At 40.4% G+C, this 24,235-nt stretch overlaps 1 protein-coding gene across 2 annotated transcripts in view; it reads right to left on the reverse strand.

Annotated features, from left to right (window-relative positions):
* Positions 1-758: 758 nt before the first annotated feature.
* CAMSAP2 (calmodulin regulated spectrin associated protein family member 2) overlaps positions 759-24,235 on the reverse strand; it is an 85,370-nt gene continuing 61,893 nt past the window's right edge. For both annotated transcript variants that reach the window (XM_056110508.1, XM_056110507.1), the window contains 12 exons: positions 23,737-23,876; positions 21,966-22,059; positions 19,639-19,735; positions 18,399-18,481; positions 16,947-17,016; positions 14,139-16,344; positions 11,637-11,773; positions 10,236-10,456; positions 9,199-9,271; positions 7,162-7,277; positions 4,386-4,504; positions 759-3,574 (listed from right to left, as the gene is read on the reverse strand). In XM_056110508.1, the coding sequence (XP_055966483.1) occupies positions 3,269-3,574; positions 4,386-4,504; positions 7,162-7,277; positions 9,199-9,271; positions 10,236-10,456; positions 11,637-11,773; positions 14,139-16,344; positions 16,947-17,016; positions 18,399-18,481; positions 19,639-19,735; positions 21,966-22,059; positions 23,737-23,876 (3,662 nt within the window). In that variant the 3' untranslated portion in view covers positions 759-3,268. The remainder of the gene's footprint in view (positions 3,575-4,385; positions 4,505-7,161; positions 7,278-9,198; positions 9,272-10,235; positions 10,457-11,636; positions 11,774-14,138; positions 16,345-16,946; positions 17,017-18,398; positions 18,482-19,638; positions 19,736-21,965; positions 22,060-23,736; positions 23,877-24,235) is intronic.

Consider the following 24,235-nt stretch of genomic DNA (forward strand, 5'->3'; position numbering starts at 1 on the left):
TATAGAGTTAATTCTGGCACAATATCCAAAATAACATGGACAAAATTTATGTAAGATGTCACTATATAGAATGAACTAAGCACAGAAAGTTACTTTAACATGCTCTCCAGTTAAACAATGTCAAATATTAAAAATTATCTCATGGATATTCCATAAATTCAATTTCAGTGTAAATCAGGAGATAGAAAAATCAGATAAGTATTCATTTAAGTTCAAGTAACGTCACAGAGCTGGAGCAACAGTACAGCAGGTAGGCATTTGCCTTACATGCGGCTGACCTGGGTTTGATCCCAGGGATCCCATGTGGTCCCCCAAACACTGCAGGAGTAATTCTTGAGTGTAGAGACAGGAGTAACCCCTCGGCATCTTTGAGTATGACCTCCAAAAAAGAAACCAAAAACAAATAAAAAAAATTGTACAAGTAATATCACAGAACCCCACATTTGATGAAAAAGTAGAAGACACTTGGTACTGAAAGTAGACCAAGGACCATCATGATGGCCTCTCAGTATCTGTATTGCAAACCATAATGCCCCAAAGTAGAGAGAGTAAGAAGGAAGGTGCCTGCCACAGAGGAAGGGAGTGGGGTGGGGTGGAGGTGGTGGGGGGGATACTGGGGACACTGGTGGTGGAGAATGTGCCCTGGTGGAGGCATGGGTGTTTGATCATTGTATGACTGAAACTCGTGAAAGCTTTGTAACTGTATCTCATGGTGATTCAATAAAAAACATTTAAAAAAGAAAAAGAAAACGGAGACACTTGGTGCCATGCTTTTATTCGAACAAAAGGGAGCAAGTACACGGTACCAGGGAATAGCCCATGTGACAATAGGTTACAGCACAGCATTTAGAAAAAGCCTCTGAGCGCGCGCCAGGAAACACCCTACACTGCCCTGCCCGGCAGTGTCCGCCACCCACTGGAACAGCCAACAGAACCTCTCATAGTCATTTAAAAACAAAACCGGAAATCAAGAGGAAGTAAAAGCTTTCCAAAGGTATGTCAAACAGCAGAATTAGACAGGTCGCACCAGTTTACATAAGAAGTGTTTGGCAAATTTTATCGAATAATTACATTTTAACCCGGAAGCACCAAGGCGTTTCCATAAGGTTGGTGAAACTCTCCAGTCTTTATGAAAGAACATAATTTTCATTTGTGTAACTTTAAAAACGTAATTTAAAAAGCTGCACCATAATTTAAAAAAAAACTGCAGACTTACAGAGAAATATATCCATATTCCTTCTGCACTAATAAAGTAAAATATTATACTGAAAGCAATGAACATTTTGTGGCAATATTCACATTCTCCCTTCAGACATATGGACATTCATTCATTGCACATGAATTTAAGAGTGGTCTGGTTTAATTTTGATTCCCATTGTGTTACAACTAATTTTTTGGCAAATTTAATAGTTAAGTATTGTCACAAAGACCGCTTTGATAAGGGATAGTTAATTGTTATTTGTCGTATTCTGATTAGATTCATTTGCTACTTTTAAAAACTAGCTTAATCTAAGCATGTATGTGTTTGATAACCATTTCCTCCTGATAGTAACTGCTGTCTGAAGAATAAAATGTACAATTCCTCATTTCAATATTATATACACAATATGTATGCACTTAAAATAAGAGTTACATATCCTGGTCTTTTACATGCAAACAGCAGATCACAAATAGTTTTGAGCTACACATATATTTTGCACAGATATTGGAAAAAATCTGTAAAACATTTTTTTACAGTTTTAACAAATATACATAAATATAAGAACATAAATTACAGTAAAATATTGACAGCATTTGAGAAAATGTTGATAACCCAGATGCATTGATGCCTAAAGGCCTTATAATAATAGAAAAGTACAGTTCAGGGACATCTCATTCCTACTCTTTTTTAAAAAATGAGTAAATACATCATATGAGATACTAGCTATTTCTCCAAACAGCAGTTGGAGAAACGTGTTTATTTTAAATCTCTACTTCCCATGAAAAAAAAACAAACTATGCATCTCACCTATGATACAATACTGTCTTCCCCCCCTAAGCTTACACAGTTGTCACAACACTGAAACATAACAGGGTCACATAATCATTCAAGTCTTTTCCTGAGAATAAAGTTTTTCCCCAACTAACCCTCTGGCATATACTGTTAATGGAACAAATATCATGTAGAGGAGATCTGAGAGTGTACTTAATCTAAGCTGTTCCACTCAAATGGGATGAAAAAGAAAAACTCAAGAAGTAAAATAATGTGATGCTATTAAAAAAATTAAAATCAAAATGTAGCCCTTTGTACATGTTTATAAATTCTAGATATAATTCTTTTTTCAGTTATAAATATAACATAAAGACCTCTTCCATAGTGGCAGGAAGTCCTAAATTTTCAGACTGAAAGACTACTCTCAAAGTGTCTTTCACTCCTGCCAGCTTGTAAAGTGACTTGCTTTAAAAGGGATACTTTAAAAGGGATACTTGCTAAGACAACAATCTAAGTGGTTCCGAGTTGGTCAGAAGAGTAAAAAACAAAACTGATTTAATCAGCAACTTAAACATTTTCTTGGTTAAGCTCACGTGATTTAAAGCGAATCTACTAGCAGCTCTTTACAACACCTCCTCCTTTTATTTAATGAAGAAATGTTAATACTTGAGTGAACAATAAATACAGAACTGTAAATACTAAGTAGAATAATTCTTGCATATGTCCTAACACCATTATAACATAAGGGTTACTGGAAAACCAAACACTAGTGTTTCTCTGAGCATCATAAGAAAGGTGCAAGTTACCAATGAAGGCACAGTTCCTATTCTTATGATCTCCATGTGTAACAAAAGTCAAAGATATCTTAGAATAAATCCACCCCCTCCCCCGAGAGATAATTAGCAAAATAAACCATCTGAAGATGAGCAAATACATTAAAAATGTTTTTTAAAAAGCAACAAATGGAACACATAATTTGTGATCTAAGCCATATTTAAACTCTAAGTCCAACCAGCGTCCATGAGAATTCAGTGCTTCATTATATCCAATTGGTGAACCCAGTGAAACAAACCTCCATTTGTGAACCGATTCCTTCATCGCTTCAATTTGCCACCTAAGTGAGACTTCTCTACACTCCAAATACTGTGGGCCACATTCCAGTTGTTCCTGGCAACGGAGCTCAATGTCCAGTTTCAATGAGCAAAAGTCTTGTTGGCAATTAGAAACATTCTTAATAGGCAGGAAAGATGAAGTGCAAATTCACTACGAGAGTTCTCAACAAATATCTCCTGACTCCTATGCCTTAGTGGGCAAGAGTTTTTTTGGTGTCACAGGTCTCTTGGTTTGCCACAAATGGCTGTGGATGGTAATGGCATCAACACTGGCAGATAAGGTTTTTGCAGGTATGTGACTAAACTGTTTCCTGTCAGAATTATATTTGTAAAGTCCTTCAATCATTTTTTTAGTGATAGATTTTGGGCCTATGCCAGTCAATTTATTAATTTCTTCAGTTTCTGGGCAGTAAGTATATAAAGATCTGAACTGGCAGCCTGAATCCCGGAACAAGATTAGGAAGTTGTTGGCATCCGATTTCTCCATTTCCTTTAGAAGAAAATAACAACAAAGGATTAAAAAACCTTTATTCATCAAGTTGATACATAATTTCTTAAATGCATGTTCAAATTATATGAAATTAAAAATGTAAATTCTTTAACAGTAAAACATAAGATACACATTATAAAAGAAAATCATATCTTTTTTTTTTTTTTTTTGCTTTTTGGGTCACACCCGGCGATGCTCAGGGGTTAATCCTGGCTCATGCACTCAGGAACTGCTCCTGGCGGTGCTCAGGGGACCGACCATATGGGGTGCTGGGAATCAAACCTGTGTTGGCCATGTTGGCTGCATGCAAGGCAAACGCCCTACCCGCTGTGCTATCGCTCCAGCCCCAAATCATATCTTTTTTTTAAAAAAGGATTCCTATAAAACTTGAATGAGTGACTCTAAGAAAATAATTTATAATTTATATAATCTAAATCAATTGTAGTCTACAATAAGCATAGTCTTCCAGAACTGACCATGAACAACTAAATCTAATAATTAAAACATGGTCATAGATTTTTTATATATACCACTCAAATGTTAGGAGCCAACAGAGAGTATTTTTGTTTTGTTTGGTGCCATACTTGGTGATGTTCAGGGGTACTCCTGTGCTCTGTGCTCAGGAATCATTTCTGGTGGCCTTGGGGGAAAATATAGGGTGCTAGGGATTGAACCTGGGTTGGCTGCATACAAGGCAAATGCCCTCCACACTTTATTATCTTTGGTGCCCAGAGTCTTTCTTTGTGAATAAACAGAAGACTCCTTCAATTTGAGAATGTCCCCAGACTGAACTGTATGCAAACATGCTTACCTCCAGTATTTTTTTCTTCTGACCTTCATTTACTTTTCCAGCCAAACAGCAATGAGCTAAAGCATTTTGTATTATGTGCTTATTAGATTTTGCACTGGGTTCTTTGTAGAGCTTTGGTCCTAAGGTATGAATGGATTAAGATCCAAGTCAGAAACACTGTGCTTATATGATAATGCTTTTATGTTTTCATTACACTAAGAGAAAACTGAAGTCTGGTGCTGTAGACAGACCCTGGTGCTGTGCTCCCGTTAGCTGCTTTACCCACACAGGGTCTATCTTGAGGATATTTCCTAGGCTATCTGGGGTGCCTGGGAGAGCAGAGCTGGAAAGCAGGTGTTACCATCAGCATCAAATGCTCCCCCCCCCCCCCTTTTTGCCACACCCAGTGATGTTCAGGGGCTACTCCTGATTCTATACTCAGGGATCACTCCTGATGCTGGGGGATGACCTGGGATATCGGGGAAAGAACCTGGATCGGCCACATACAAGGCAAATTGCCCTCCTGGCTGTACCATCACTTGGGTTCCTGCTTCCCCGCCCCCCCTCCCCCGCCCCCCTCTTTCTTTCTCGAGTCTGGTAGGGTTGCTGGAAAGTGACCCTGTAGTATAGAATGAATCCTATATTACAGGGACATGAGTTAATGAAGGTTTGTAGGAAAAAAACTATTTCCCTCCTTGGGAGAGAAGTTCTAGGAAGGCCATGAGGCACCTGTCTGGGATGAACCCAGAGCCTGTGCACGTCTGACATGTTCTCTGGCCCTCTGAGCCATCGACCTGGCCCCCACACCCAGCGATGCTCAGGGTTTACTCCTTGCTCTGCACTCAGGAATCACTCCTGGTGAGCTCAGGGAAAACATGGGACGCTGGGGATTGAACTCTGGTCAGCCACCATGCAAAGCAAATTTGTGCTCTACTCTCTGTATTATTACTCCAGCCCCCGTAATTTTTATTTTTAAAAAATAAGAAATAACTTCATCTTTTTCCTTCTTCTATACCTCCAGTGAATTTCTGTCAATAAAACACAAGCAGGGGCCGGAGTGATAGTATAACGGGTAGGTCATCTGCCTTGCATGCAGCCGACTTGGGTTCAATCCCTGGTGTCCCGTATGGTCCCCGAAGCATTGCCAGGTGTGACCCAAAAAGAAAAACAAACAAACAAACACACACAAAAACCCACAAGCAGTGTTTGCCATTTGCTCTGAAACACTGCAACCCATGAAGGGTGGCTTACAGTATAATCTGCCTCTTCTTCCCATGTGCTCAATTCTGTCTTGGAAGGTAAGAACTGTGCCTTACTCTGAGTAATGCACTAAAAAATCACTTTCTGTTTTAGTTTTTGGTCACACCTGTCCAGGCTCAGGACCTACTCCTGTCCTGGAGGTCAGGAATCACTTCCGGCAGGACTTCGGGGGCCATATGGGATGTCAGGGCTTGGATACGGATCAGTCGGGTGTAAGGTAAACACCCTACCCTACCCACTGTACTATTATTCCAGCCCCTGGTTTTATGTTTGCTTCTGGGCCACACTCAGTTGTGCTCAGGACTTACTCCTGGCTCAATGCTCAGGGGTCACTCCTGGTGGTACCAGGGGACAATACAGGAAGCCAGGTATTGCGCCTGGATCAGTCATGTGCATGGCAAGCATCTTACTCGATGTATCTCTGACCCCTGAAAAACCACTCTGGGGGCAAGAAACAGAAAAAAACAGCCCTGGTTTGCACTTATTTCTGTGATAACAATTCTTACCACAGCTGATTTCAAGCTACCAAAGTCTCTGTAGCTTCTATAATTCCTGAAAATCTAATCACCAGCTCGAGTCAGCAGGAAGTGGCCCAGCAGAGCAGTGAGAAGGGTGGTCTAGGACAGTGAGCAGCTGGCCCACGAAATGCCAGACTAATGAACACAGAGAAGCATAGTCGGAAAGAAGCAAATATAGTTCACTTCCAGGCCTTAAGTCTGTTTGGTGGCTTGAGGACACTGTACTAAGAGCCACAACAAGAAGCCAGGGTGGAAAGGAGTTAAGTGTTAATCCCCTTTGGGCCTTCACGGGGCAGCTGCCACTACTCACTGCAGATGCAGCAACCGCCAGAGCTCTTGTTCTCCTGAACCACATGCTCAGAGCTCTCATCTCCTCTTCTGCAGGGGGTTGGATGGGGAGGTGGGGGCCCAACTGGTGGTGCTCAGCTGGTGCTAGGGACCGAAGTTGGGGCTCTTCATGCCAGTCCTGTAACTCAAGTCCTCTGGGCTACCTCACTGGCCTCCTTCACGTCTCTGAAATGTTCTACTGACTTTCTGACTTTCAATTTGCTTTAATCTCACCAATGCCTACCCAAAGACCAGAAGAGAAACTGATAGTGATATCTGAGGCTGGATCCCCTTCGATCCAGTGCATTAATTCTCCTCACCTTTCAGAGTCTTTCACTATTTTAAAAGATGTACACAAATCCCAATAAGAGAGACTTTGCCTATGAAGGGCATTTGTCCATGGACACAGGTATTACTGGAAGCACTTTTCTAAACCTTCAGACTCAAATTGGAATGCAGAAAGGGCTAGTACTTTGAAGAAAGAAGTCAAGGAATGAGAATACTGCTAATTTCAGTTCATCTAAGAAAAGTCATGCCCTACGTAGGTGGGAATGTACCCCTGCAACTGACCCTCCTGTCTGCATTCTGGCTAGCTCCATGTTTAGATCAAGAGGTTTGCCAGTGAAAATGCCGCTAGCTCAGCTTGTATCTGTCCTAATCAGTGTGTTAGACTGAGATGCAAAGACACTAACCCGTATATTCTGTCCCAGAAGCCACTGAAGAGGTTGTTGATGCATTCTCCCAGTCTTTCTCTCCATTTCTACTGCCACAGCGACTTGGAGATAAGAAGCCTTCTACAGACTCTGATCTAAGAAACAAATAGAATATTGTTATCTCCAATAGAGTAAGAACATTTGAAGATCGGAAGGGTAGGTATGTGAGAGCACTAACGTATATCAACCAAGAAACTTGAAAATGAAAGGATAGGGCTGGAGTGATAGTACAGTGGCAGGGTGCTTGCCTTGCACATGGGCTGATAAATAAAAGGATAGTAAACTTCTGTCTTAATCATTTTTACTAAAGTACTGGGATTTACAATACTGTTAATTATGCTTTTCACGCATACATCATCCCAATGTGAACTTTTGTCTTAATTATATTTATCTAAGTGCCTCGTGTGTAGAAGGAATTCTTTTTTTTTTTTTTCGCTTTTTGGGTCACACCCGGCGATGCTCAGGGGTTACTCCTGGCTCATGCACTCAGGAATTGCTCCTGGCGGTGCTCAGGGGACCATATGGGGTGCTGGGAATCAAACCTGTGTCAGTCATGTTGGCTGCATGCAAGGCAAACACCCTACCCGCTGTGCTATCACTTCAGCCCCAGGAATTCTTAAATATTTGAATGAAAGACCGGTTTTCCAGTAAAAACTGGCATATAACACAGTAGAATGGTAAAGAACAACTATCAGAGCTGATAACTATCACTAGAAATATTTTTTTTGGCGGGGGGCAGGTTGGGCCACACCCAGTCCCAGTGATGCTCAGGGCTTACTCCTGGCTCTGCACTCAGCAATTACTCCTGGTTGGGGGACTCTAAGGGGTGCTGGAGGTCAAACCCAGGATGGCTGTGCCCCCTGTCCACTGTAACTATTGCTCTGGTCCCTAGAATATTTTTAATTTTTTTAAGCCAGGGGTATTAAAGAAGTTTAAGGTAATAAAATACTGATTTTCAGTCCTTGAGATGTATTCTAGAGATAAAGAGAGGATACAAAGAGATCTTTCTGGGCTAGGAAGATAGCTCAAAGGGCTGGAGGGCATGCTTTGTGATCCTTGGCACTACCTGGTACCCTGAGCTTTACTGGATGCAACCCTAAGCAATGTGCCAAGAGCAGCCTCAGAGGACACTTGGTATGGCCCCAAAACAAAAACAATCTTTTGTAAGTAATAAGCAAACACTATAATTATTCTAAGGGAGGAAACTCTACTTGGTGGGAAATAAGCTAGAAAAGCTGATACATTTCCTGAGTCAGAAAGAGAGGGACAGACATAGAAGGACTGCACTCATTTGTGGAGTATAAAACAACATAACATGAGGCTGACGCCTAAGGACAGTAGATACACGGGACAGGTAGACTGCTTCATAGCTGAAGCCTGCCTCATGAGCAAAGGGGAGAAGGCAGCTGGAATAGAGAAGGGATCACTAAGAAAAACATGGCTGGAGAAATCGGTCGGGATGGGAGATGTGTGCAGAAAGTAGATAAAGGAGCAAACATGATAACTTCTCAGGGTCTGTATTGCAAACCATAATGCCCAAAAGCAGAGAGAGATTATGGAGAATCATATCTGCCATGGAGGCAGAGGGAGGGTGGGAAAGGGGGATATACTGGGGAGATTGGTGGTGGGGAATGTGCACTGGTGGGGGGATGGGTGTTTGATTGTAACCGAAACATGAAAGCTTATAACTATCTCATGTGATTCAATAAAATTCAATAAAATTCAAAAAAAAAGCTGATACATTTCTTATTTCTATAAGCCTGATTTTATCACATCATTTTAGCAACTGACGTATAGTTACCGCTACTGTATTTATAAGAAGTATTTTATCAATGTCAGTAAATCAAAAATTAGCATTTTAAAGTGAACAGACTTCTTTGTATTTCAATTTCACTTAAGAGATACCCAAACCAAGTCAGCAAAACATGCCAAACATGCATGGTTATGATTCATTCTTTATAAAAATATTTGCAGGGAATGTATTTTCTATGAAAGATATTCCTAGCATGGAATTACCTTGGTGTTCTCTTGCCTGAATGCACACTCTCGTTGTCGCCTGTGTTCAGGGATGCCAAGGAAAGGCTAGAGACTGAAAAAACACGATAAATTCGTGATCCTGAAGAAAAACAAAATTACAAATTGAAAAGGAACAACTAGAAGAGAGTCTGTTCATTAGGTAACACCAGCACATGAAAATAAAATTTCTGTTGTTGTTTCGTTATTATTAACCTAAACAGAATATGTTTGCATGCATATATGCACAATTTGTTTAAAATTAGTAAGAAATAATAAAATCTATTGTTGTTAGGATTTATTCCACAAGGAAAGTGGCAATACCAGATGTATTGGTCACTTAAGAAAACTAAAAATATTGACAAAAAATTTAAATTAAAAAATAAAAAGAATGAAGAATATTTATGATATCTGATTTCTAAATGGAAAATTATTTATCTTGAGCCAATATATATTAATTTCAATGTCCAGAAGATGAAGTTCTTTTCAGGAAGTAAATGTCATTTTTCTTCAATTTTAAGAAAATAGAAGTTCTCTGGAATTCCATGATTTTTGCTGGTCTTCATTTTGAGCCATACCCAATAATGCTCAGGGATTATTCCTGGCTCTGTGCTCAGGGAACTATATGGGGTGCTGGGAACTGAACCTGGGTTGGCGCAAGCAAGATGAGCGCCCTACCCACGGTACTATCACTCCAGCCCATTGACATTTAGTTTTAATGAAAGATGGAATTCTTGCACACAGTATTTGTCTGTTAAACTTACAAGTTTAGAAATGGTAGGCAATAATTCAGGAGTTATTGTGAAGCCACAGTTCCTTTACAGATTAGTATTTAAAGTGGTTTTATTTTGGCATTCATATTTATGCTACTGAATATATGCATGCACATATTTAACTTGCTCATTTTGGTTCTCCAAATAAGGAGCATGCACAGTCCTAAATGATGTATCCAATTCAGCATACCAAAATACAATCAAGTTAGTACAACAAACTAGGCGGCTGGTGTTTATGAACAGACTCTTTGTAAGAAGTTGTGTTACCTGGAGGACCTTTAATAGGTGTTTTGGGGGATTCAATATGATCTCTGTGAATAGATTTGGGGCGCTGTTTCTTGGGCTTTGCTATTTGCGGGCGGGGTTTAATTACGGTATCCATGTCTTCCATTAGTTTTAGTTGTTTGCGCCTCATATACTCTTGCCTAATAAATTCTCTGCGTGCTCTCTCATCTTCTTTCTTCTGACGTTCTTCCTCAGTTTTACGCCTAAGAAACCAAATGTTAAATTTCTTTTTTTTTTAAACTTTTATTAGTGAAACACCATGAGGTACAGTTGTAGACTTACAAATTTTTGTGCTTGGGTTTCAGTTATACAATGATCGAGTACCCATGCCTCCACCAGTGCCCATTTCCCACCAACACGGATCCCAGTAGCCCTCCTCCCCCCATCACCTCCCCACCCCGCCTTTGTGGCAGGGCATTTCCTTTTGCTCTCTCTCTCCTTTTGGGTGCTGTGGTTTGCAAAAGAGGCACTGAGTGGCAATCATGTTCAGTCTATAGTCTACTTTCAGCATGCATCTCCCATCCTGGGAGGATCCTCCCAACACCCTTTACTTGGTGCTCCCTTCTCTATCTATGCTGCCCTTTCCCTTAGCATGTATGGCTGGCCTCCAAGCCATGGAGTGAACCTCCTGGTACTTATCTTGGCTATTCTTGGGTGTTAGTCTCCTATTTTGTTACTTTATATATTTCCCAGATGAATGCAATCTTTCTTTGTCTGTCTCTCTCTTCCTGACTCATTTCACTTAGCATGATACTTTCCATGTAGTATCACTTGTATGTAAATTTCATGACTTCATCTTTTCTAACACTGCATAGTACTCCATTGTGTAGATGTACCAAAGTTTCTTTAACAAGTCATCTGTTCTCCAAATGTTAAATTTCTTATTCTGCATTCCAAAAAAAACAGACATTGGAGAGTATATATATATATATATATATATATTTTTTGCTTTTTGGGTCACACCCAGCGATGCACAGGGGTTATTCCAGGCTCTGCACTAGGAATTACTCCTGACAGTGCTCAGGGGACCATATGGAATGCTGGGAATCGAACCCGGGTCGGTTGCAAGGCAAACCCCTACCCGTTGTGCTCTCTCTCCAGCCCCTTGGAGAGTATAACTGATGCGACTTAGAATCACTGTCTTTCAGCACTTTATGTGGTCCACCTTAAATAAGATCATGTAAGTCAATAATACACAGACACATATCAATTATAAGATACATGTGCGTGTGTGCAAATATTCAAGAAATTATGTTTTTGTAGTGTCAGGAAGCAAGTCCAGGACTCAGACATGCAAGGCAAATGTTCTACACTGACCCACATTCCTGGCTCTCAGTGAACTCGAACTACTCTCACTGAGAAATGACATACAATTTCCTTTACCTTGTCTCTTCTTTCTTATGTTCCATTTCTGCTTCCAGCTGCTGTTTCCGAAGCTGAGTCTCTTTTTCCCTTCTTAATCGTTTCTCCAGCAAAGCAGCCCGTTTCATTGCCATATCATTTTCTGCCTTTTGGTCATCCTAAGAATGAATTTCATTGGAAAAGATGAGTATTCTGGGTGCCATTTTCTCAGCTTGTGTGGCTCTACTTAGTGCTTATTCTTACAACTGAAAATCTGATCTGTTCACTTTAACTCCAGCATTTGCAAGCACATTACAGAAATTAGGAAGCGAAGAGATGCCTAAAATGGCAACTGTTCTTATGACCCTCACGTTATAAATACTCATATAAAAACCAAAACCAAAGGCACAGTCCATGGGTCCGAGGGTTGGAGGTGGAAGGGTCAGGAAGGGCAGGAGCAGGCCTACCCTACTGTCAGAAGGTAAGGTCCCCAGGTTGATTTGGGTCTGGGGACAGGAACTGCATTAGTTTCCTCAGGAAGTGAGGGGCCCTTGAATGCCAAAAAACAATCTTGAGGTCTGGCCAAAGGAGTGGGGTCCATCCCAGGCTAAGGAGATGCTTGTGGCAGATGTGGCGGTGGCCTGGGAGCCTTGGCCTCAAATGGAACCAAGGCATAGTGATTTAGTGGAGTCATTGGAGGCCACTGAGCAACTGCAGATGTATCCACATGGAAAATGGCAATAGTTCGATGATTAACACATCGCGGCATTTACCTTACTCAGATTTTCAAAACTTAGGAAGAATTAGTTAAGAACTATCATAGAAAGGGCAAAAAAAAACATCAAGGTTGGGGGAGCCCTAAAATTTGAGTCCCTCCATTTAAAAAACTGCATGTGAATTGTATTTCTACACAATGTAAACACATATAAAATTACCCTCATACCTGCAACCCCTGGTTACCTCACAAATGAAACTACTGTTATATGGTTCTTTTGTGGGTGGGAAGGGGAGTGTTGGAGCTCAAACCCAAGGCCTCACTGAGATGTGCAAGGCAAATGCTTTACCTCTGAGCTACCCTGGACAGTTTTTAAGTTGAGGCTCTGGCAGTTGCTTGATGGGTTCAGAATTGTCCTAAAAGTTTTCCTTTGAAGTGAAAATAGGCACATTGTACATATCTCTTCTAAAAGGCATTAACCCCTGGCTATCTCCCCAGGTCAAATCTGAAGTATTTTCATAGAGAACAACTTCACTGAAGCTAAGCTCTAACAACAATGATCTCAATCAGCAGAACGAAGACCAGAAGGACATTATTAGAATAGGCAGAAAGCCAGCTAAGAAGCTGTGACTTCAGGGCTGGGGTTATGAAACAGGGGGTAATGAACTTGCCCTGCAAATGGCTAATCCCGGTTAAATCTGTTTTCCTTTCCTTTTTTGTTTTCCTTTCTTTGTCAGGAATAGAGAGGTAGTAAGGAACTTGAATATTAAGACAGTGACCACTGAGCACCACCAAGTGTGGCCTTTGTGATCCCTGGCACCACTGGTCTAATTGGTTGTGTCACTAGAGCGACGCCCACCCCACGCCGCCCCCACCTCCCAATTAAATAGTGATCTGTATCTTTGATTCAAAAAATGCTACCATGGTTAAGACAGAACATGCCACACAAATTTTTATGTTACAAAGGGCCTTAGAGCAATCACTCTGGGCCCTGAGCACCACCAGGAACAAGCCATGGGCACCTCTGGCTGTGTCGCCTTCCCCATGCCCCCTCTCCCAAAAAAGGACAAAACGACCATATAAAAGAAGATGTTCACAACTCAAAATATGTAAGTTGTGAACATCTTAGATGTTCAGATGCTAAAATATACTTATGTGCAATGCCAAAGTCAAGTTGTAAACTCTTTACAAATTAGCAACTGAGTATAAATTTTGAATAATCTTTTTTGGGCGGAGGAATCGAACTCGGGTTGGCCATGTTGGCTGCATGCAAGGAAAACGCCCTACCGCTGTGCTATCGCTCCAGCTATTCCTCCGCCCCTCCGGAAAGTATCTCGCCCGCACGGCAGAGCCTGGCAAGCTCCCCGTGACGTATTCGATATGCCAGGCACAGTAACAACAAAGTCTCCAATGGAGACGTTACTGGGCCCGCTCGAGCAAATTGACGAACAACGGGAGGGCCTTTACCTTAATCTTTTCTGGGGGGTGATGGGGTTCAAGTCTTACATACATGAGCTACATGATATCCCCAACCCCACAGGGTAGGCTTCATTTTCCTTCATAAAAGTGAGAGAGGTAAAGTAGCGTGAACAGCATTTCTGAACGTGCACTATGACTTGATGAAGAGATGACTGTGATGAAGAGATGGCTGATCTAGAAATCAGTGTGTTTGAATGTGACTCTCGAGGCAAATACCAAAAACATCTAGTTTAAGATTTACAGCTGACCAGACTTTTGATGAAAGGAACTGTTAATAATAATTTAAAAAGCTGTCAAGCTACTAAAAACCCAAACCCATATAAGATGCTTAAAACCAAGTAGACAGTTACCTTAAAAAAGAATCCACAGCAGACTTTCTGCTCTTCATCACACTGTTCTTTATCACTTTCGCCATCGTACTTTTCAACAGCCACATCAGCCTTCTCTGGGGGTTTCAAATCAGAGAGGGAAACTTCTATTAGATTAACATTCTTAGGAGCAGTAGGTGGGAAAATAGGTTTTGGAGGTTCTGTGGGTTGATTCAACTGGTCCTCATTCGGTGTCAGGCAGACAGTCTCTGTAACAGGCTGTGACAGGACTTCTGAAACTGTTGACTCCAGAGGTTTGGGTTCCGTCTCCTCTGGGTTTTGTAGGTGCTGTTCCTCAGTCTCTTTGGAGTCCAGCTCCTCTTTTTTCACTTCCTCCTTTGGTTTGGATTCCTTTAGCTGAGGTTCTCCATCATCCCCAAAACACACAAAGGACCTCGTCTGAATAGGAACCTGGCTTGGCGAAAACCTCCTTAACCGAGGAAGACTATCCACAGACCGAGGGGGGGTCAACGTTCGATTCAAAGGTGTGATTTTTAACTCATTTGGCCTTGGAGTCCTTTGATTTTTCACAGAAAAAGATCCGCTTTTCCTGTGAGAAGACTGTGGCGATGGGTGAGTGGGCCGAGGGGAGTCTGAGGAGAAGGAAGCAATGGTTGAGGACGCTCCTGCCTGCCGGGGTGGCTTCGATTCCCGGCTCTGTTTCTGCGGAGAGGGCTGGGGAGGTGAAATCACCCACGACTGTTGCTCTCGCTCTCTCATCTGCATTAACATCTCCTGCTGAAGTGACAAGCGCTGCATTTCTTGCTGCAGAAAATGCAGTGATGAATTTAACTTCTCAATGGACTTGGTATATTCTAAGATCTCTCCTTCATTTAAGGTTTCTTCTGTGGGACTTGCCAAGTTCCACTGCTTCTCAGGATCAACAGGTGTTGTTGGAGACTTGAGCCACTTGGCTTGAGGTACTTCCATGCTTTCCTTTATGTCGGCCAGAGACTTGCTCCTCTGTCCATTCCCTTTCTGTGGTTCCTTTTCTTTTGCCGGATCAGTATACACCTTCTCATCTTCTGCACCAGCTGCTTCCTCTCGAAGAGGGGAAATTCCATCTCCTTTCTTTTTCACCACAGTCAGAAATGCTGTCCTTCCCATTTTCTGCCTCTGTTTGGTAAAAGCAGCTTCCATCTTCTTTTTCTGGGCTTCTATAGCACGCCTCTTTTCTTCGAGTTTCATCCTAAGATGTACCATTTCAGATGCCAACAGCTGGGTAGTGTCGCGTCCTTGAGGAAGACCCGTTTCTTCTGGAATTTGTGCCCAAGCCACCACGTGAGGAATATTAAGTTCAGAGCCCTCTGGTGTTGTTTTTTGAGAACTGCTCCCACTACTTTTCCCATCAGTGTGATTCAGTTTCCGGAATTTCTGTTCAGCAAAGCTGGTCATTTTAACTCCAGAACTAGAGGAAGCACTGCTGCCTGGTTGTGACTTGGTACTAACAGTGCTTGGACAAGGACTCAGTGATCCCCTCGGGTTGCTGGTGCGCATGTCATAATCCTGAAGAAATTTCGATGCATCATCCATGTCCGAATCTAAACTTACAGTATAATCTCTCAAAGAAGAATCTTCATCCATGGTTTCGGGGATATCTTCTGAAGGAACATGGATTCCAGTGTCTACCTCAGTGTTGTCAGTGACGGGACTCAAGGCACCTTTTGTTTCAGTGATGTTATCAAGAGTAGACTGATTTAGCTTGATATTGGAATTTAGGATACTCATTTCCTGACTATGAAGAAAGAAGCCATTAGCAATTTGATCTGGCTGAGGTGTATGAGGAGATTTATCAGTATCATGAATTATCTGTAATGCCTCTTCAATGCTTGGTGTTTCAACCTGATTGCCAAACTCATCGAGAAGTACTCTGTTTTGTAAAGCTCCATTTGGAACCTTGTAACGAATATTCTCATTAGAATTTAGATTATTTCTATTATGGGGCACATAAGACTTGAGGTCACTGTGACAGTCTATATTAAGTTCTTCTTGAATACTTTCTGCTTCCTCTTCTCCATTTACTGGCTTGAAGGACAGATTTTTCCTAATGTGTTTAGATACACGATTATTGTTCACAGTAATTCCTTCATTACTAATAGAACGAGTGATTCCCCGGTTTGGAATGGATCTCTGCACACTACTTTCCTTGTCAAAAGAAATATCAAATGAAACTCCATGCACTGATGACCTAAAAAAAAAAAAATTCTTAAATAACCTCAGAAAGAAAATTATTTTTAATCACTGATAATTAATAATTAGTTGAGAAACCAGAGAGATAGCACAGGGGTCAAGACACTTTGCTTTGCATGTGGCTGATTCCAGTTGTCTCTAGCAATGCACAGTACTCCTGAACGTGCCAAGCACTGCTGGGAGCAACTCTGAGCACTGCCAGCTGTAACTCAAAACTAGATTTCCACCCCCGGATTATCTGAAATTATACATCAATCAAGCTTCAAGTTCGTTTTAAATTTAGCCCCTTTGATCTTTATTGTTTGCCTATGCGCCACCCTTTTATTTATTTATTTTTTCTTTTTGGGTCACACCCGGGGATGCACAGGGGTTACTCCTGGTGGCGCTCAGGAGACCATATGGGATGCTGGGAATTGAACCCAAGTCGGCTGTGTGCAATGCAAACGCCCTACCTGCTCTACTAACACTCCAGCCCCTATGAACAACCCTTTTAAAACTTAAGTACTAATCAACAATCTATTGCAATTTGGCTAACCACAACAACAAAAGAGTAAAAAAGAATATTTCAGTAAATATACTGAAAATAATTTTACTGTTTACCTTTTCTCTTTGGGCCAGGTCCCTATGAAGCCATCAACATATGACATAGATGATGACCTTCTAATTCCTCCTTCAAATAAAAAAAAAAGTCATTGAAATCACATAAATTTTAATTTATAGAATTAAAAAATATATTTGTGGGTTCATTAATGACACTAAAAAAGCATGGAGAATTAGAAATCAATGAAGAAAAACAAGCATAAAGAAATAAGATTAAACTTTTAATATACACATAATACTTTCCAGAAAAAAACACTTGATACCTCTGTTTATTTATATTTATTCTCAACTATTTCCCAGTTCACCTGATAGATGAAATTTCTTTAAAGATATTTTCAAGGGGGGGGAGGGATATTATCCTGGTGGTGGAAAATGGGCACTGGTGGAGGGATGGGTATTTGATCGTGGTATGACCGAGATCCAAGCACAAAAATTTGTAAATCTACAACTGTACCTCATGGTGTTTCACTAATAAAAAAAAAAAAAAACCTATTGACAGGAGATTCACAAATGAATCTCGGAACAAGAGCAGCTCACGGCAGAGATGGCTCCGGACCCCATTTATTTAAAATATCATAATTCCAGGAGTGTGCAGCCACTTTTGTGGCTGTGGAACATCACATACTATATATTTGTTTTGTTTTGTTTTGTTGTCGAATCACTGTGAAAAAGACCCTTACAGACATCTCATACTATTCATAACAATACAAAATAATAATGGTGATGGAAAGGTGTAATGGTGGTTGAGATTGGTGCTGAAATATTGAAGGTAATCAATTACTGTGAAAAACTTTATGAAAATAAAATTTAAATTAAAAAAGTCAACTGACAAATAATCATACTTAAATTTTCAACAATAAAATAATCAATACTTTCCTGAATCTATCTTTTATTCTTCAGAAGAAATTCCGAAAAGCCTTCTTTCTGATTTTAAAATATTATCACGGTGTTGTAGGAAAACTAATGTGTGTTAACTGCATTCTACACTAAGTTGACATGAACTTCTTTCATGATGTTCTCCCTGACCCGTGCATGAATCTTGCTAAATAGTATTTTTAAAGATCTAAAAATGACCATCTCTAACATATAATTAAATGATTTAAAATTGTTTGGTATTGGGAGGATCCTCCCAGGATGGGAGAAGCATGCTGAAAGTAGACTATAGACCAAACATGATTGCCACTCAATGCCTCTCTTGCAAACCACAACACCCAAAAGGAGAGAATAAAAGGGAATGCCCTGCCACAGAGGCAGGGTGGGATGGGGGGGATGAGGGGTGGGAGGGATACTGGGATCCGTGGTGGTGGGAAATGGGCACTGGTGGAGGGATGGGTATTTGATCATTATATAATTGAAACCCAAGCACAAAATTTGTAAGTCTACAACTGTACCTCATGGTGTCTCACTAATAAAAATTAAAAAAAAAAAAAAAGATATTTTCAAATTTATTACCTGAGGCTGAAGAATGTGGTTGGGCACGTGAATGTCGAGAATACAAATGGTGATGAGAGGGCGCATATGTAGCTCCTTCCACACTGAAATGTAAAATATATTTAAAATGTTATATTACAGTTTAGTTCATTATGTAATAATAATAAAAATCCTCTTCCCCCAATAATAATAACAATAATTTTAGGGACCATATCTGGCATTGTTCAGGGCTTATTCCTGGTTCTGTGCTCAGAGGGATCATATGGGGTGTTGGGGATAGAATCTAGGTCGCTGCATGCAAGGCAAGCATCCTATCAGTTGTGGTATCTCTCCAGCCCTCTAGAAGATTCTTAACTCCAGCCCCCTAAAGAACATTTTTATTTTTATTTTTTTTTTTAAAGAACACTTTTAAAATGAACTAATAATATCTATCTCATAGATGGTCAGGAGCCAGAATCATCCTTATATTAAATGGTAGGAATGTTTTTACTTTGCTTTTGATTCAGTTCTTGATATTAACAAGTTAAGTGGGGGTGCTGGAGAGAGTTCAGTAGGTAAGGTATTTGCTTTGCATGCAGCCAACCCGACTTTGATCCCAAACATCCCATTTGGTCCCTCACGTTTCCACTATGAGTGATCCTTGAGCCTAGCGCCAGGTGTAAGCCCTGAGAATCCCTGAATGTGGCCTAAAAACAGATCAGTAACTCAAGTGGGGCTGTGGGCTAGAGAGGTAGAGAGGGCTTTGGAGCTTTCCTTGCATGGTTTGATTCTGGCACTGCATGGTCCCCAGCAAGTACCACCACGAGTGACTCCTAGTACAGAGGTGGGGGCAGCCCAAAAATCAGCAAGAAAAACCTAGAGCACTAGAATTAAAGCACTAGAAGAAAATTCAATATGAAGATAAATATTGCTGTGATCTCTCAACAGAAGTCATCAAACAAAGCAGTAGGGAAATTCCCTCACAGATGACAAGATCTGGTCTGTACAGCAGGGAAATAGTTCAAAATTGCTGAACACATGCTCTGCAAGGCTCCTGAGCATAACCAAGTGTGGCTCCAAACCCCCCCCCCCAAAAAAAATCTGGACCAAGGAAATGAAACAAAGGGCCTTGGCATGCAGAGCCCCATTCCCAGCACCAAATGTCTCCCAGCACCATTCCTGCTTAAAAACTTTTTAAAGTTGTAAAAATTAAAGGCACACAACTAAATTTCATTTTGATTCTATTAGTAAGTAGAATGGAAATAGTCATTCTGGAATCAACCTTGGAGAGAAGTCAGAGCTACATGAACTATCCAACACACTTCTTTGGGCAGCATTCAAGACAGGAAGCGAAGGCGTAATATCTTTCACAGGTTCAGCTATAATGAAAGAGAAAAACCTTAAATTATATGTTTACTATCATATATTTTTGCTTCTTTATAAACAGTTGATAAAGTCAATCAATTAAAGAGACAGAATTTCTCTGGTCAATAATTAGAACTGGTAGAGCTTACTAATGGTTTCATTTACCTTTTTATAAACTCTAGAGGAAGAGTCAATTTACTTTTAACCTTTGACCTAATGTAATCTAACAGATGTTGGAAAGTTTCAGATGCAATCACAGAACACTTTCTGTTCACTGTAAAAAGTTGAATACTGATTATGATGATTACTAATTAAGTCTAAATTTGCTCAATGGTCTTAGAGAAAGATCTCAGCTTCTTTATAGGTATTCCTTATTACATAATGGCACCATATTCAGAATCTACTTTTAACAGCTTGGAGACAAAATGAGACTATTTTCATTTTTTGCATACACTGCGGATGTTAGCTTGAGATGCAATCACCATTCTACTCACTAAAGTGAATTTCCCTCCCCCCCCAACCAATTACATATAATTTCCTTCTTCAGGTTTGCTAATTCTTTCATTTTTAGGGAAATATAATGGTAATAATGGAGAGAAATAAGGGTAGTAATCTTAGAAGTAACAAACTTTGGAGCCACAATGACAGGAAAACGGTGTTGGTGTTTGCCTTGCAATGTGACTGATATGGGTTTGGTTCCTGGCACCCCACATGACCCGAACCTAGGTGGGAATGATCTCTGATACTGGTATGATGGGGCTAAGATTAGGGAAAACTGTACACATAAACATTATTCATGGCTGATTGTGAAGTTGAGTGCTATGAATAACTATGAATAAATTATAGTAGCACTGTCCTCCCATTGAGTGCTATGAATAACTATGAATAAATTATAGGAGCACTGTAGCACTGTCCTCCCGTTGTTAACCAAGTTGCTAGAGTGGGCACCAGTAACGTCTCCATTATAGTACCTCAATAAAAAAATTAAAAAAAAAAAAAAGGTACCAAACTTTGAGTGAAGAAAAGTAGCTAAGAGGTTGGGGTGTGCAGTGGACCATGTTTGGCATCAGGGCAGGACAGCTATGGTCAGCAGAAAAAACTGGTTTCACATGTAATGCTGAAAGGAAACTTCTTTAGATTGAACTTAAATATTTAGGTTTATTTTTTACATATAGAAATAAATGCCTGGTTTTATCACGGAAATCAATGGATCACTGTTTTAGAGATAATGCTGTTCTTAATTTTTAGGATTTTAATAGTAATCCCTACATTTATTGGTTTTATTTGTTTTCAGGCTACACTCAGTGATGCTCAGCGGTTATTCCTGGCTCTGCACTCAAGGGATCATATGGGATGTTGGGGATTGAACCCAGGTAGACTACATGCAAGGCAAGCACCCTGTCTACTATACTACTGTTTCAGCCTACTTTCATTCTTATGTGCAAGTAATAATAAAATTTTTTAAAAAATCTACCAGGTTTACACATACACATCCCTATAATTTTGGGGAGGGAATGGGGGCTGGGACCACACCTGGTAGTATTGCTCGGGGCCTACTCCCAGCTCTGTGCTACACTGCTCCCAGTGGTGCTCTGTGGAGCATGTTGTACCAGTGGTCAAATCAGGGCTGGTCACACACAAGGTAAGTACCTTAACCTTGTGAGTGTCTCTCTGTCCTGACACCCCATAGTTTAGTGTAGCATTGTAGCACTGCACTGTCCTGTTGTTCATCGATTTGCTCAAGTGGGCCCAATAATGTCTCCATTGTGAGACTTTGTTTTTACTGTGTTTGGCATATTGAATACATCACTGGTAGCTTGCCAGGCTTTGCCGAGCGGGCGAGAGACTCTCGGTAGCTTGCCAGGTTCTCCGAGAGGGGCAGAGGAATCGAACTCGGGTCGGCTGGGTGGCAGCATGCAAGGCAAACACCCTACTGCTGTGCTATTGCTCCAGCCCCAATAGTTTAGTGACAAAAAAATTACATGAGGGTTAAAAAAAAAAAAAGGCCAAGACAAAGTGGGCAAAAATTAAAGCTATAAGTTTCATAATAGAAAGCTTGAAATCAGAACCATTTTCTGCATTTACTTTTTCTTTCCCATATCACTTCTCTCAAAAAATTTTGTGAGAAGTGATATGGGAAAATACTCAGAATTTATCAAGGTTAACTGCTAAAACAAGATGTTAGTAGGAAACGTTCTCATTGTGTCTGTTACAGGAACACTGAAAGATCAGAAGACTGATTACCTCCCTGTGGATGAACAACGCGAGGCTGCACAAATGAAGGCTTCACCACCTCAAACCACCAGAAGAGTTCTGCCATGAACACAAGATAATTACTCTGGCAAGAGAATTAAGGAAATTAAAAGAAAAATTAGGCATATAGCTAAATTATATAAGCATTATAATAGATGCTTAAAAATGCTCAAGCCAATAGTAATCCAGGAACTAAATAGCAAGAAGGTTGATGGGCTGTCTTAGTAATTTAGAAATAAAACATTTATATAATTTACCTAATTTGAAAAGTCATTAGTAAGGATAAATCAACAAAGTCACTATCCTTTTACCATTTATTTTTGAAAGCAATAATTTCTTTCTTCTTTCTTCTGTTTTTTTTTGTTTTGTTTTGTTTTTTTGGGTCACACTGGGCAATGCACAGAGGTTACTCCTGGCTCATGCACTCAGGTATTACTCCTGGTGGTGCTCAGGGGTTCATATGGGATGCTGGTTTTCAAACCCGGGTCGGCCGCATGTAAGGCAAACACCCTACCCCCTGTGCTCTAGTCCTGAAAGCAGTAATTTCTTAAATGTTCTACAAAGAAGATTAAGAGGTTCTTTGGGAGCATATTTCCACCACAAGTTTGTATTTTTAAATGCCTACATAAAAGCTATAAACATAAATAATTATTTTATTTATAGAATTTGGTAAATTAAAAAACAAAACAAATCCTCTTATAATAATTTGAAGTAACATCATGCCTTTTAAATTCTGGGTAACTGGCATCTAAGAAAATTTTTATTATCAAACTGATTAATATTTAACAGATGAGTTGCTTCAGAGTGAAATTTGAGCACAGTCAGGAGTAAGGCCTGATCACCACTGGGTTTCGTCCAGAAACAAACAAAAATCTGGGGCCATACAGAGTGCTCTAGGGACTGAAGCCAGGCTGGCCACTTGCAAGGCAAGTGCTCTACCTGCAGTCCTATGGCTCCAGAACCATGATTAACATTGCCTGAGAGAACAGCAGTAGCAGAGACAGAAAGGGCTCAGCAGACCAGAGAGCAGACTGTGCTTGCTGCAGGCCCCATGTTCCAACCCTGCACCACATGGGTTTCCAGATGACCACCAGGAGTGAACCTGGGGCACCAACCTGGAAAAAGACCCTGAGCATTACTGGTGTGCATCCCCCAAAACAAAATAATTAACAGAACAACAGTAACAATGACTTCAAGTAAGGAAGTATGAAATATTCGAAAGCAAGAAACAAATGGCTAAAACATTGGGTTCTTTTTAAAAAGTCTCATTTCCAGATTATTTCAGAGTTTTCTTCTCTTTCTTGGTTTTTGTCTCAAGTTCTAGGACCTGAATGATTTCACACTCCCAGATTATTCTATCCTCCCACTGAAAGCGTTAACTAGTTTTCCCATTGGGTTCATATTGTACTATATGATGTCAGCATTTATCTATGACCCACAAACAGCTTATTACCCTCACTTTGCTAACAGTACAAAGACATCAGTATAAATAATCTAATAGTATTGGGGCCAGAGAGATAGCTCTCCCTAAGCATGCCAGGTGTGGCCCCCCAAATACCCACCCCCAAATCTTAAGAAAAGATCTCAAAAAGAACATTTACAGAATGTTGAATTTAAACATCAAACTTTGGTTTCAAAAACTTTTTTGGCTAAGAAAAATAACAAATGAAATAACAGCTATAGTTAATTTTAAATGCATAGGTCATTTACGTATCTAATCGATTTTCAGCAAACTTAATGCAAAGGAAAAAGAATAATTTACCTTTATGGATGAAGCAGCATACAGCATATCTTCCAGGGTAAAATGGCAACACTGATTCAAATACTCTTGGCAAAATTCTTGAATCAACTGTAGATTATACAGGCTATCAGCCAAGGACATTGTTTCCTTCAAGCAAATATCTTGAAATAGGAAAAAAGCAGGGTAATGAATTTGTGTTAATTTGATAATATCATTTCTTATCTCCCTCCCTCTCCCTCTTTTTTTCTACTCCCCTTCTTTTCTCTCTCTCCCTCTCCTTTTCTCTTTCTACATGTGGCTGTCCTCAGAGCTTATCCATAGTGGGCTCTGGGGACCATAATGGGTGCTGGGGATAGAACCCAGGTCAGCTGTGTACAAGGTGGGCATCCTACCTGCTGTCCAATTCTCCAGCCCTCATAGTCATTTCATAATTAGTGACTTGGTAAAAATACATAATTATATGCCATCTATTTAACATACACACACACACATACACAGAGCAGCCTCTACTTTTCTCAAC

The sequence above is a fragment of the Sorex fumeus genome, unplaced genomic scaffold, assembly GCF_029834395.1.
Source record: "Sorex fumeus unplaced genomic scaffold, SorFum_2.1 ptg000010l, whole genome shotgun sequence".
NCBI lineage: Eukaryota > Metazoa > Chordata > Mammalia > Eulipotyphla > Soricidae > Sorex > Sorex fumeus.